General features: G+C 33.4%; 2 protein-coding genes and 1 pseudogene across 2 annotated transcripts; 2 read left to right on the top strand and 1 right to left on the bottom strand.

The window, feature by feature from the left end:
* Positions 1 to 295: 295 nt before the first annotated feature.
* Positions 296 to 1,293, bottom strand: LOC142519788 (glutathione S-transferase T3-like). Its single transcript, XM_075622815.1, has 2 exons — positions 1,003 to 1,293; positions 296 to 925 (listed from the first exon to the last, which is right to left on the bottom strand). Exons 1-2 carry the CDS (start codon positions 1,291 to 1,293, stop codon positions 296 to 298), a joined length of 921 nt encoding a protein of 306 aa, XP_075478930.1.
* A 289-nt stretch (positions 1,294 to 1,582) lies between these two features.
* Positions 1,583 to 3,384, top strand: LOC142519220 (uncharacterized; annotated as a pseudogene).
* A 2,585-nt stretch (positions 3,385 to 5,969) lies between these two features.
* On the top strand, positions 5,970 to 11,803 carry LOC142518211 (protein RETICULATA-RELATED 4, chloroplastic-like). Its single transcript, XM_075620935.1, has 8 exons — positions 5,970 to 6,657; positions 7,388 to 7,456; positions 8,785 to 8,916; positions 9,038 to 9,091; positions 9,174 to 9,218; positions 10,653 to 10,792; positions 11,290 to 11,415; positions 11,494 to 11,803. The coding sequence occupies exons 1-8, from the start codon at positions 6,133 to 6,135 to the stop codon at positions 11,537 to 11,539; spliced, it is 1,137 nt and encodes a 378-aa protein (XP_075477050.1). The 5' UTR covers positions 5,970 to 6,132; the 3' UTR covers positions 11,540 to 11,803.
* Positions 11,804 to 13,408: the final 1,605 nt, after the last annotated feature.

The raw sequence follows: 13,408 nt of genomic DNA, 5'->3' as shown, positions 1-13,408 counted from the left end.
CTATTTTTTTTATTTTTTTTAGTTTTTAATTTGATTAATTTAATATAAGTGTTTAATATTTAATTAATTAATATTTTTTTGAAATTTTAATTATAAAATTTTTAATATTCTGATTAGAAATTAATTAAGTGTAAAAATAAAAAATAAAAAAAACACAGATCAAATTAATAATGCGTTAAAATGGTACAAATTACGAACAAAAAACAACAAAAATTACGAAACAATAAACAAACTACGACAACTAACAAACCATAAAATTACGAAATATAAAAAAAATTACGTCAAAAAAAGATTTTTAGTAATGCGGTAAACCAGACCCCGATCCTCCAATATCTCCAAAATAAGATCCGAAGTTGTCATTTTCTCGACGTTCATCTTCAAGTCTTTTTTGCAATATTTTTTGTTGCTGAGCTTTAGTGTACTCACGCAGAGTTGGATCAGTAATTTTGCTCAAATCTTTGTATAAAATTCTTTCATCCATTTTTCTTTCTTCTTGTTCAAGTCTAATCTTTTGAAGATCGTAGTTTTGTTGTCTTTTGGCAGTTCCTTGTTTCAAAACATTCAATAACTCGCGATGTTGTTCTTCCATTGTACGTTGAATTTGAGATATGTCTTCATCTCTTTTCTTTTTTGATTTGGCTTTTTTCACTCCAATTGGTCTTTCAGAACTGTCACCGATATTGTCATCACTCAAATTTATAGGAAATGTAGAGAACATAGGTGAATCTGATTGGGGCGATTCTTCTAGTGGAGTATCAGATTGTGATGTGTCTAGATAAGTAGCATGCGTCTTAGATTTATTGGTTGGATGGATTTTGTCTCCTGCAATTTTTTCACAATCCTTAACAATATTCCACACATGATCGAATGAAAATGCTTTGTTATCTTTACTCTCTTGCGCATACAGTATTTTTGCACGATTCATCTACATCAAAGTATACAAAATTAATTACAAAATGTTGATTATTAATAACTTGTAATTTTTAAAAATAAATAACTCACAATATCTTGTTCTGATGCACCACTCGGATTGAGATTTTCAATTTGATGAACACATCCTCTCAAATGTGCAACAGAAGTGAGTATGCTTCCAATGCGTTTCTCAATTGATCTTTGAGGACGAGGATGTAAATCACTTCTTCTTTCTTTATTGTACTTCTCTGCAACCCGAGACCAAAGCTGACCTCTCGATTGATTTATACATATTATAGGATCCTGCGAAATATCAAAATAAATATGACGTAAGAACTTATCTTCATCAATAGTGTAGTTCTTTCTTGAACTTTCGTCCATCATTCTCAAAATAATATGATTGTATTTGTGTTGGATATGTTTCTAAATAGATATAGACTTAGTTTATAATATTTCGGAGTTATCCTTAGAAATATGAAAAAGAAATGGTATCCTTTGGATCCATTGAGATCTCATCCAAGAAAATCTTATCATTTTTTATATATTATTCTTATATATATATAAATATATAATATTTAGATGATACTATGGCATTGATAAATTAAAATAAAATAGATGATACTAAAAATATTATCCTTACAAAAGTATGCATCCATACAAAAATATTATACTATGCATGTACGTATCATAAATTTAAATGATACTATGCCATTGATAAAATAAAATAAATCATACTAAAAATAAATTAAAATAAAAGCTTATCCTTACAAATGTAGATTCTTGTAGATAAGAAATCTCATCTATATTATCCTTACAAACTTTATATAAAGTAGTAACAATTACATCTTCATCATAACACAATTCACAACACCACCAAAAAAATGAATTCTTCTTCAGGTTCATCTTCATTGTCTGATAATGAAGATACATAACTAATTATTTGGTTAATGATGCTAAAGCCATTGATGAAGAAATTCAAGGAGCAATTGTTACTCATATTCATACACGCAATATGATGATGCACACCTATATCAATCAACAACTTAACGAAGGCACGAGAAGAGGATCAATTCCAGGTCATGTTGTAATCCGACGCGATAGAGAAATAGCGGATCGTAATTTGTTCAACGACTATTTTTCTGAAAATCCAAGATTTCATGAAGGTTTGTTTCGACGACGATTTCGAATGTCCCGTAATCTATTCCTTCATATCATCGATGCTGTCAAGAATCATGATAGCTACTTTATACAACAAAGTGATGGGTTGGGACGACTTGGACTATTAACTAATCAAAAAACAACAGCTGCAATTCGTTTATTAGCATACGCCTTACCTGCAGATGCGGCCGATGAATACATCAAAATAGGAGAGTCAACTGTGATTAAATGCTTACAACACTTTTGCCGAGCAGTTGTTGAAGTTTTTGCAAACCAGTACTTACGATCTCCAAATGCCAATGATGTTGCTCGACTATTACATATTGGTAAACAACGGGGCTTCCCGGGAATGTTGGGAAGTCTCGATTGTATGCATTGGAAATGGAAAAATTGTCCTACTGCTTGGGCTGGACAATATACAGGCCGTAGCGGGTCTCCAACAATTATTTTAGAAGCAGTGGCCGATTATGATCTTTGGATATGGCACGCATATTTTGGTATGCCTGGTTCTAATAACAACATCAATGTTTTGGAGGCATCCACCTTGTTTACCAATTTGGCTCAAGGCATTGCTCCTCCTGCACATTACACTATTTGTGGAAAAGAATATCATACTGGCTATTACTTAGCCGATGATATCTACCCAAAATGGGCAACCATTGTGCAAACTATCCGCGACCCACTTGGGCCGAAAAAGAAATATTTTGCTATGAAACAAGAGTCGTGTAGAAAAGATGTGGAGCGTGCATTTGGTGTTCTTCAATCTTGATTTGCGATTGTGGCAGCTCCAGCACGGTCTTGGCGTAAAAATGATATACATTACATTATGAAAGCTTGCATTATCATGCACAACATGATTATTGAAGATAAACGTGATCTTAGTGCACCAATTCAAGATGCAATGGAAGCACCTGTTCCAGACGTTGAAATGATGGTCAATGACGAAAATACAAGATTTCAAGAATTTCTCGCTCGTTATAAAAAAATGAAAAATAGAGATGCTCACTATGAATTACGAAATACATTAATTGAGCATTTATGGGAACAATATAGTAATTCGAATATTTAATATTGTATTTTTGTTGTATTATTAATTTAATATCAAATGAACGTGTTTTTTTCAATGATATTTTGATTTTATTAAAATATAGTTTGTATTAAATAATTGGACGTAAATCAAATAATTATTTTGTTAATATGAAATAATTAATTCAAATTTTAATATATAAATTAAAATATTTAAATATATAAATTTTAATATATAAATTATAATATTTAATTATCATTATATTATCAAATTATAAATAATTAACATAAAACAGAAATATTAATATTGAAAAAAAAAGAATATTCTTGGAATATTCTATTGTAGTGTAAATGTAGTGCAATGTGGTTGGAGATGATTTTAATGTAACACCAATGTAATGCAGAATGTAGTGCAGAATATAGTGCAGTGGATTGGAGATGGCCTTAGAAGCATTGCCCACATACTTCCTTTTCCATGCAATGAGGTATGAATGTGACTTGTTCATAAGGGATACTTTTTCTATGGGTAATTTTTCAGTTTATTTGATTAATCATCGAACTCGTGTAAATCGATATTTTCTTTGAACAAATCGATATCATATTCGAACAAACCTGTAACATCGAAAGGAAAAATCTATAATCATTTTTTGTAAGCATTTACATATATATACTACCAGATCAAAAAATCGTTTAATTTGGTTGTGACCAAAATATAGAAAATAATTAAAAGGAACAAGAGAGAATCTTAATTTGTATCTTAGAATGGGTACTAAAAATAAAATGAATATACTTCAAAAAAAAAAAAAATTGAATGTGAAAAATATCTATCATACTAATACTGACGGACTGATGTATTTCTTGATTTATTAAAAGATATACTAATTGATTATAACGATAAATTTTTTTAAAAAATTATATATTAGTTCAGTAAAGTTCATTTTGATCAATCTCTCACTCTTAGGGGTGTCAAAATGCGACATGATCCGTCAACTTGACACTACTGAACACGAAAAAAATCAGGTTCGGGTTGGGGTTTTTCGGGTTCGGGTTAGTGCCATGTTAGGCGGGTTTCGGGTTGGGTCGGTTTGGGTCCCAGGTTGACCCGCAAACTTTTTTTTTTGAAAATATTATCTATATTTTTATATATTGTATGTTTGAACAAATTTTTTTTTATATTTATATGATAAATTTTCATCATTTAATATTTATTTTGCATATTTTAATTTTTTTAACAATTTTTTATTTGATTTAGTAAATATACTTTTAATTTTCTACGATTAAACTTTCAAATTTAAAACGTAAATTTTGTTATTATGTGTTTAAATTAAAATATTATTATTATTTTTTATTTTTTTGAATTTTTTTCATTAATTATTTTAAAAAAATTTTAAAAAAATAAATAAAATTCTGGTTAAGCGGGTTAGACGGGTTGAGTCGGGTTATACGGGTTCGTGTTCGGGTTTGGGGCTTTCGGGTTGCTTCGGGTTCGGGTTGAAAAAAAATAAAAAAAATTTCACGGGTTGACCCGAAACTTGACCCAACCCACCCGATTGACACCCCTACTTAGGGATGGCAATTTCCTCCGAATCCGTTGGAGGATCCGATACCCGACCCGAATAGAAGAGGGTATGGAGGGATTTTTAGACCTGATTAAATAATTGGGTAATCGGGTATGGGGATTTTCGGATTTGGATATGGAGGCGGGTTTGATATTATCCGACCCACACCCGACCCGAATACCCGTTTAAATTTATATATATATATATATATAATTATATTTATTTATATCAAATATTCATCTTCTCAAATCCAAGCAAATCGGTACTTTTTCTTTTCTCTTCCCTTTCACTTTCACTTTTACGTTTCAATGTTTTCCCACTTTTTTATTTTTCATTCAATTTCTCATCTTCTCCACTGGTAAGTTTATTTCATGTTTGACTTCAAAAATTGAAAAATACTTTATTTGTTGATTATGGTTCATTGTATTCCTTTTTTGTTTGCATATTTCTCAATTCATTTTAGGATTTTTTTAACCAATTAATTTTGGGATTTTGGAATATACGTGACTTTGTTTTTTTATTGGTTTTGGTTTTGGTTTTTTTTTTTTTTAACTTGGGCTATTTTTAATATTTTGTTATTTTTTCTGTAAAGTTTATTTTGCAAATTTTTATCATTAATAATTTTTTTTATTTTTCATTTAAATAATTTTTTAAATATTCATAACTTCGTTGAAACAATTTAAATTTGAAAAAATTCAATTGTATATGATAATGGGGTATTTGGGTAGGATATGGGTATCCGATAATCCGATTGATATGGGGATGGGGATGGGTATGGGGATGAATTTAATAAATGAGTATGGGGATGGATGTATGAAATCCGACTCATACCCTACCCATTGCCATCCCCACTCTCCCATAATACTCATCTCAATAATAAATAATCGATGTCGAATATACAAATGCTAATTACAGATCAATCGTTGTCTCACAAAATACGACCCGTGAGACCATCTCACACAAATTTTTCTTTTTTTTATCATTTCAAATTTCATAATATTATTGCAATGCTTTGAGAATTTGCGATTTTTGTCATTTATATTATTAAATTTCTGTTTTAGTCTTGCATTTTTCAAATTGGGGCAAATTTAGTTTTTTTCATCGGGATCATAATTTTTTTTAATTTGAATAAGGATCGAATTTTCGTGACCAAACAATTTGTATATTTCACATTTAAAAAATAGCCTAATATTAATATTATTTTTTAAAATTTTTCTATCCTTAAAATAAAATAATTTTTATTTTTTCATTTTATATCTCTGAACATTATCATACTATTTTTATTTTTTTTAAAAATGCATTATATTTTAGTGATAGTGGACTGGAGTTGAGTAGCTGTGCTCACATTTCAAGCCAGTTGTCAAGTTCTGAGACCACTCACCCGCTTCGATAACTACCCAACTGCCGCCCTCAACGACCCCCGCCACGAAAACCACCGGGAGGGAGGCCTCCGCCGTGTTCTCTCGCGGCTATTACCATGTCAAGCGCCTCCTTTTCTCGCATCGCAAACCAAATCATCGTTTCTCCGACCCCAAGAAGCAGAAATAACCGCCACTGGCCTCTGTGCTCCATCACCTATCCATTAATGGCTACCTCTAATTTTTCACTAAAACTCAAATTCCTTCATACTCCACGTCGCCCTTCATTCGTCTCCTTCTCTGGTGGAGACGGAGGGGGAAGTGTGGGCGGAGGTGGAAGTGGAGGCTCTGGTGGTGGCGGAGGAGGAGATAGCGATGGAGATGCAGGAAAGAGAAACAAGACGGAGGCGATCATGGCCTTGGTTGAAGTGGGCAGGTCATTGGATAGTATTCCAAAGGACTTGGCAGCCGCCATTGAAGCAGGGAAAGTGCCGGGTTCCATAGTGTATCGGTTTTTGGAGCTCGAGAAATCTCCTTTTCTAAGCTGGCTGCTCAGGTTTGGAGGGTTTAAGGAAAGATTGCTTGCAGATGATCTTTTCTTGACTAAAGTTGCCATTGAATGTGGTGTTGGGATCTTTACTAAGGTTGCTGATTTTCCTTAAACTTAGTAAAAAAAATTATGGTGTTTTCTTCGTCTGTTTAAATTATGATGTTTGGTTATAAAATGATTCACTTTTATCCTTGATTGATCTAGGAAATAGCAGTTACGTTAGCACTAGAGGAGGGCTTCTCTAATAAAGGCTGATGAGTTTTTGTCTAGAGTACAAGGACAGATGGAACTAACAAGGGCTAGCCTTTCAAGTGTAATCTTCAGAGATCCAAGTTTTTCCACAAGATAAATTAAGTCAGTTTCCGTTAAATCTTGCCTAAATTTTCAGATCAGCCACTGGTTCTAGGTGTCAAGAAGCTATTGAAAAAATAATAATTACTGAAACTTGTGGCTTTAAACTCTTATTTTATGGATAAAAGATTGTATTTTGGAATTGGCCGTGGGAAGTTGAAATGCTTCAAGTGAGAAGCTCTGAGGATCTATTGTTTAACCCAAATGGTTACATGAATGGGAATTTTTTTACTTTAGCTTTGTCATGTATGAGTATGACCATATCTAAAGGGCACCTTTGAAGTTGAGCTTTGTTGGAATGCATATTTGTTGCTATATGCTAAGTTATTGTAACCTTTTCTTATATCAGTTGCATGGCATTTTTTATGATTATTTCCATGTCACCTTCCGTGCTTCTCATGTTGAAGCTTTTGTTAGATCTTGCATTGTCATGCAATTAGAGTATGTGATCAAATTTGTTGTCTATTCTCTAGACTGCTGCAGAGCTAGAAAGGCGTCGAGAAAAGTTTACCAAGGAGCTTGATTTCGTCTTTGCCGATGTGGTATGCTTGTTTTCACATTATTTTATCTTGAGCCGTTTTGGAAAAATGTGCTCATTAAATTTCATAATATACTCGTTTGGCAATTGGTACTGTTTTACACAATAACAGTTGAGTCTGCTACAACATATGGATCCGAATGTTGGGCAGTAAAGCAGACATACGTTAATGTATAGACTAAGAAACAAGTATATTAGAGAAGATCAAAGAAAAATTTATGGAAACACGTATGAGATAGTATGGACACGTAAAAAGTCAATCAGCAGAGACTCTAATTAGGAGATGCGAGAAACCCAATTAATAGACGAAGACGGAGATAAAAAAAAGACTTGGATGATACCTATTAAGCATGATATGCATTATCTAATTATCGATGGGGATATAATAGGAAATAGAGCACAATGGCATGTAAGGATCCATGTAGCATTTCCCACTTGGTTGGATGAGGCTTGGGTGGTTGTGTTGTACATGTGATCAAATGCTACAGGATCAGTTGGAGTGTTATATTTCCAGTTTGCCATAACGGTTTCCCTGTGCACTAAATGAATGTTTATTAGCTTTAGATCCCTAAACTTGGAATTGAGCTTCACTATGAGCTATTCATCTAGAAATTAGTTGTTCATCTTTTGTTTGGATTTCTAAATTAGAGGAGGAAAAAATTATTAGTGGATATTTTTTTCTCTTATCAACTGGTATAACCATTAATTTATGTATAGCAATTACCCTAGACACTCTAGCGTGGGGTGGGGTGGGGTGGGGTGTGTGTTTGTAAAGAAACAATGGACCAGCTGGGTTTGCTTCTGACTGAATAATGTTTCCCGTAATATGGACATTTGAGCAGGAAATCTAGAGTTTACTGTTTTGTTTACAGTTAATCTAGGATTCTTGGAAATATACAGATATTCCTTGAATTTAATGAAAAATCAGTGTATATGGATATCCTTGACCAGATTGTTTCTAAATGTTCTTGTGTTTTCTGATGCGTAACATGAAAAGAGACGACATATCCAGGCTTTTCACTTGGATACGTTGCTCTGTGTAGTATCCTAATAGTCTGTGCTGAGTGAATGGCCAAAATGGTTACTTCTTGGTATGGTTACATACCGACCAACTTGAAAAACACAAAAATTGTTTAATTAGCTTTTAACCTGAATTTTTTGTTTAGCATACAGTCTTGAACTTTCCCATCAAGTCATATGTTGTCAAATTTCTGTGATATTGCTTTTTTCCTTTTGGACAGAGTGTTCCTTTATTTTTGTCACATTAACATCAGATGATCTTAATTTTAATGCCTTTTTTGTTTTTAATATTTTCTAATAATCTGTGTTCAGGTAATGGCCATTATTGCAGATTTCATGCTTGTTTGGCTACCTGCTCCTACTGTTTCTCTCCGACCTCCTCTAGCCATCACTGCAGGAGGTCTCAATAAATTCTTTTACGGATGCCCTGATAATGCATTCCAGGTCATCTTAAATAATTGTCACTAATTCTTCTTGAATATATACTATATATGTATAGTTCGGTTTTCAAGGGGGGGAAAGGCCCTAAAATATATTTATTGAATAAAATTTGGTGCTGCTGCAGGTTGCATTGGCAGGAACATCTTACTCATTTTTACAAAGAATAGGAGCAATAGTGGTTAGTAATTTACTTATTCAACATTATTTCAATAATTGATATAAACAATGAGTTTGAGTGTTTGTTATCATCTGTTGTTCAGAGAAATGGGGGGAAGCTTTTTATAGTCGGAACTGGCGCATCTCTGGTATGTCAACTCTTTGAGTAGTGCATAAGTTGCATATCACTAAAACTGCATTTGGATGAATATATTTAAGGGCGAAGGACTTTGATTTGACAATTAATTTCAAATGAAACCTATTTTGGGTTAATTTGAAATCTATTGCAATTGTTAATAAATATGCATAGATTAAATGAGAGTGAATTGAAATCCACCCAAATTTATTCATCCAAACAAATCAAACGGATTTGAAATCCATTATTCCAACTACCTCAATCCGAACATACTCGAACTTCTTAATGTTTTGCTCACTTTGATACCCCTATCTATATCATTCATTAAATATCAAAATAGAAGAACAAAGTTGAGCGGCCTATAAAAAATGTCTATGGAATCCAATTGTATAATTGACATTCAATTTTCAGCTGTGGTTAAGATAACCAAATTTCATATGGCACTCGGTGGACTATGAGGTAAACCTGATTTCTAATAGTCCTGGACGTGATAAATGGAATCAAAGTAGGTCTTCGAGTAAGGGATGTTTGATTAGACGTGTGTTGTTAAGGGGTCAGGGTAAGACAGATTCTAGCTGTGAAATTCCTATAGTTCCTCTGTGGATTTTATAGTTGAACTGGACATCGACACGAAGCATCTCTTTGGACGAGTACAATCTTTAGTTATGGCATTTAGAAGTATTTTTCTACATAACTGGTCCATGTGATAATCATATCATTCAACTGAAAAACACCATAAATATATTGTGCCAATAAAAGATATCCATCTTTCACAAACAGTGATGAAACTCTTTTGCAACATTCAAGATTTTGTTTTTCCTTCTCTGGAATAGTATTAGGTCCCAAACTGAGCTATGTGACTAACCGCCCCAACATGTAGATCAAATGAATAGAATATGGGGTGAGTCAATATATCCTATATAGACAGAGGGAGCTATGGAGTTATGAGTTAGTTACCTTAACGCGGATCTTTATGAGCTTTCTATATGCTTAATGGTGTCTTGTAACAGGCTAAGAACAGAAGAAAAATTGAGAAAAAATTCAAGTTGATTAGTATAATTGCATGATTAACATTATTTAAGGGCTGGAGATCTAAAAATTAAAATGGTCTGACAACTGGAGATACATTGGAAGATAAACATGGCTATATGAGGGGCCATGTTCGAACAATTTTTACTGGCTATCTTATTCACCAATTTTTTTTGTGCACGTCTTATGTATAACCTTAACTAGCAACAAATTACTTCTAAAATCATGTAACAAGTTTCATGAAATCGTTCTTTTATCAATGCCTGTATTATTTCATGGTTCTTGTTTCCAAATAATTTCCCATGTTGTTTACTTCCATAATTCTTGCCTCTGACTTGGTCCTGAATAATTTGGGTTTGGAATATACCCATTGGAGGAAAATGTTGATTAGAATATCCTCATGATGTCCATTTTACAGGTGGGCACGGGCATAACAAATCTGTTGATCGCTGCACGGAAGGTTATTGATAAAACTTATGCTGGTGAATCCGAAGACGTTCCTATACTATCAACAAGTGTTGCTTATGGTGTCTATATGGCAGTTTCAAGCAACCTGAGGTATACTATTATACATGATTATTGTTGCATAACTGTGTTTCCTGAAGGTGTTTGTGTGCTTGATAATTTCCACTTTACATGCTTTTTTTTTCTTGCAGTAGAAATAGTTAATTCTCCTTTTTATAAAATCAATACATGCTGGCAAGGAAAAGATTTAGCTTCTTTTTTTTTGGCTAGCTGTGTGGAACATAAGTACTTGCAACTTCTGTCCTGATCTACGAATCCATTCTAATTTATTAATAGATTTTAATTGCAAAAAGATCATCATAAATTTCACATTTTCCTAAATTCATCAAATGAAGTTGATGTGTGCAAATTAGCAAACTCTATAAACAAGGTTTAAATTAGCACTCTGGTTATTCCTTTGTACCTCTGCGGTTGACTACTTTTCTTTTATCGCAAATATTCTGCTTATAGACAATTTAGCATTTACATCATCGTTGTCCTGCTGAAATTTTATCCAATTGGTTCATTAATCTGCATGATTTTCTGTATAGGTACCAAATACTTGCTGGAGTAATCGAACAACGTATTTTAGAACCTTTACTGCACCAGCAGAAACTCATTCTTGGTGCAATCTGTTTTGTTGTTCGAACTGGAAATACCTTTTTAGGATCATTGATGTAAGACTCTTGTATTAAAAAACGAATATATTTCTCTATTTACTTTCATTTATCAGAAATTTCACTCTAAAATGGCAGGTGGGTGGATTATGCACGTTGGATCGGAATACAACCCCGTGAGTAGAATCATATGGGATGATCATGGTCAGATGTCGTTTTATTAACAGTCAGCTGTCCTTTGTATATTTTATCTTTTCGGTGTTCTTTACACAATTACCATTAACTTTGCTGTGGAAGAGCGAACTGATTCTGTATATCTTCCAGTTTGCTAAGGTTTATAAAGTTTAGCCAGCAGCTTAAAGCACCAGTTTGCTTTCTTTGTATCTGTAATAATATTTCTCAATGTTGTTTACATTTTATGTTAATCGATATTTTTTATTGAATCTCATGAACTTGGATATCCTTCTTTTAAAGCTTTTGAATATAATTTCTTATACTCCTAGATGCTGGTTAATTTTGGGATGGTTTGTCGGCAAATATATTGGATTATTAAGAACCTTTTCTGGCCAAAGAGCTGATATTCTTCTGCGATATATTTTTATTTACTACGATTATAGTTTATAGGGAGGAAATCTTAACTTTCAGACAGGGATGCAGATAAAGTGAGTAAAGTCTAATACCATTCCCTTCATCACATTTATGCCCGAGTTTGAATTCTTATTTTTATTGAAACCCTGCTTGGAGCTCGAAAAAGTGAAATATTTTGAGCTTCAGTTTGGTTCGAACTCATGTCATATTGAGTATGGTTGACTGGTTGTAAAGTATTGATAAAAATATTTACATTGCAATTTCAAGGTGTAGCCTCATAGTCATGTGTTCTTCCCTTTGGTTAGGAATCCATTTATAATCTTGAGCATCATCGACTACCATCATATCATACAAGTTTTAAGCTCGGCTTAAAGTCAACATTGCACAGAGGAATCAACAAGACCTCATTTCTATAATCTAAACCACTTTTAGGAAATTACGGTACTCAACCACTATTGCTAGCAGTTAAGACATGGGCTCTCCTCTATTACAGCTAAGACAACAGGAGTAGAAGGTATGTTACACGCTGGTGAAGTGTTCGGATCGCACTTGGCCACTTCCGGACCTTGTGTCCTTTGTCTCTTTGCTGGCGGAAGTTTAGGGGCAAGTCGACTTTTGTGGACCTGTGCACAGATTGGGGACGTATCCTCTCAATGCAGTCAAGAACTTGTTGAAGCAGCTTCTTCAGCTCTACAAACTTCCTATCCATGTTAGTCTGTAGTTCTGTAATCTTCACCATGGTAGAAGAATCCGGTGTTGCAGATGTACTTTTTTTTTCCCCCCAAGAAACGGTCATAGGAGATTGACAAGAACATTAAGTCCTTGAACCAACAACTAACCACCTGACATCTAACATACACAGATTACTCAAAATCTCATACAAAGATGGACAAAAATTTGTATTTTTCGAAATATGTCATCAACACTTTGTTCTTCATTCTCAAATAGCCAACAATTTCTTCTCCAAATGTGAAAAATGATAGCTGTTATAGCCATGTATCGCATCTTTGCTAGGGAGAGAGTCCATCCGTGAATCGCTCTAAAGGCCTTTAGCAAGGCTTGATGAGTTTGTTCATTCTTAACCATTCTCGAATTTTGGTCCAAAGAGAATTCGAAAAGTGGTAACGGAAAAACAAATTATCAAAACATTTGTTAAAGTCATCACAAAAAATACATTTATTTTTCACCATAATTGGCTGTCTATCTACAGTTAAAAACTTCCGATGAGCAAACAATCACACATAGAACATTGTGTCTAGGAATGATGCAATTCTTCCACACCAATGGCTTCCATGACCAGTTCCCATAATTTGGGGCAAAAAAACTCTAGACTTTGTACATATCATTCTTTACATCAAACCAACCACTCAACAGTCCTATAGAGTCATTTACCGAGCCATGAACCAGGATCTCATCACAGATTGAAAATATTTTCCTAACAACACAAGAGTCATTTCTACGTACC

This window comes from Primulina tabacum, chromosome 11, assembly GCF_025594145.1.
Source record: "Primulina tabacum isolate GXHZ01 chromosome 11, ASM2559414v2, whole genome shotgun sequence".
Lineage (NCBI taxonomy): Eukaryota > Viridiplantae > Streptophyta > Magnoliopsida > Lamiales > Gesneriaceae > Primulina > Primulina tabacum.
Note: the sequence above shows the minus strand (reverse complement) of the source record. Positions and strands in the feature narration are given on the sequence as shown.

What these genes read in the sequence shown, in the direction of transcription:
- LOC142519788 (XM_075622815.1), bottom strand. Translation starts at nt 1,293, where the DNA reads ATGGACGAAAGTTCAAGAAAGAACTACACTATTGATGAAGATAAGTTC. An exon ending in GTGCATCAGAACAAGATATT is followed by an intron (nt 926 to 1,002) that starts GTGAGTTATTTA and finishes ACTTTGATGTAG; the next exon opens with ATGAATCGTGCAAAAATACT.
- LOC142518211 (XM_075620935.1), top strand. Translation starts at nt 6,133, where the DNA reads ATGTCAAGCGCCTCCTTTTCTCGCATCGCAAACCAAATCATCGTTTCT. An exon ending in GTGTTGGGATCTTTACTAAG is followed by an intron (nt 6,658 to 7,387) that starts GTTGCTGATTTT and finishes TCTATTCTCTAG; the next exon opens with ACTGCTGCAGAGCTAGAAAG. An exon ending in GCAGTTTCAAGCAACCTGAG is followed by an intron (nt 10,793 to 11,289) that starts GTATACTATTAT and finishes TTTTCTGTATAG; the next exon opens with GTACCAAATACTTGCTGGAG.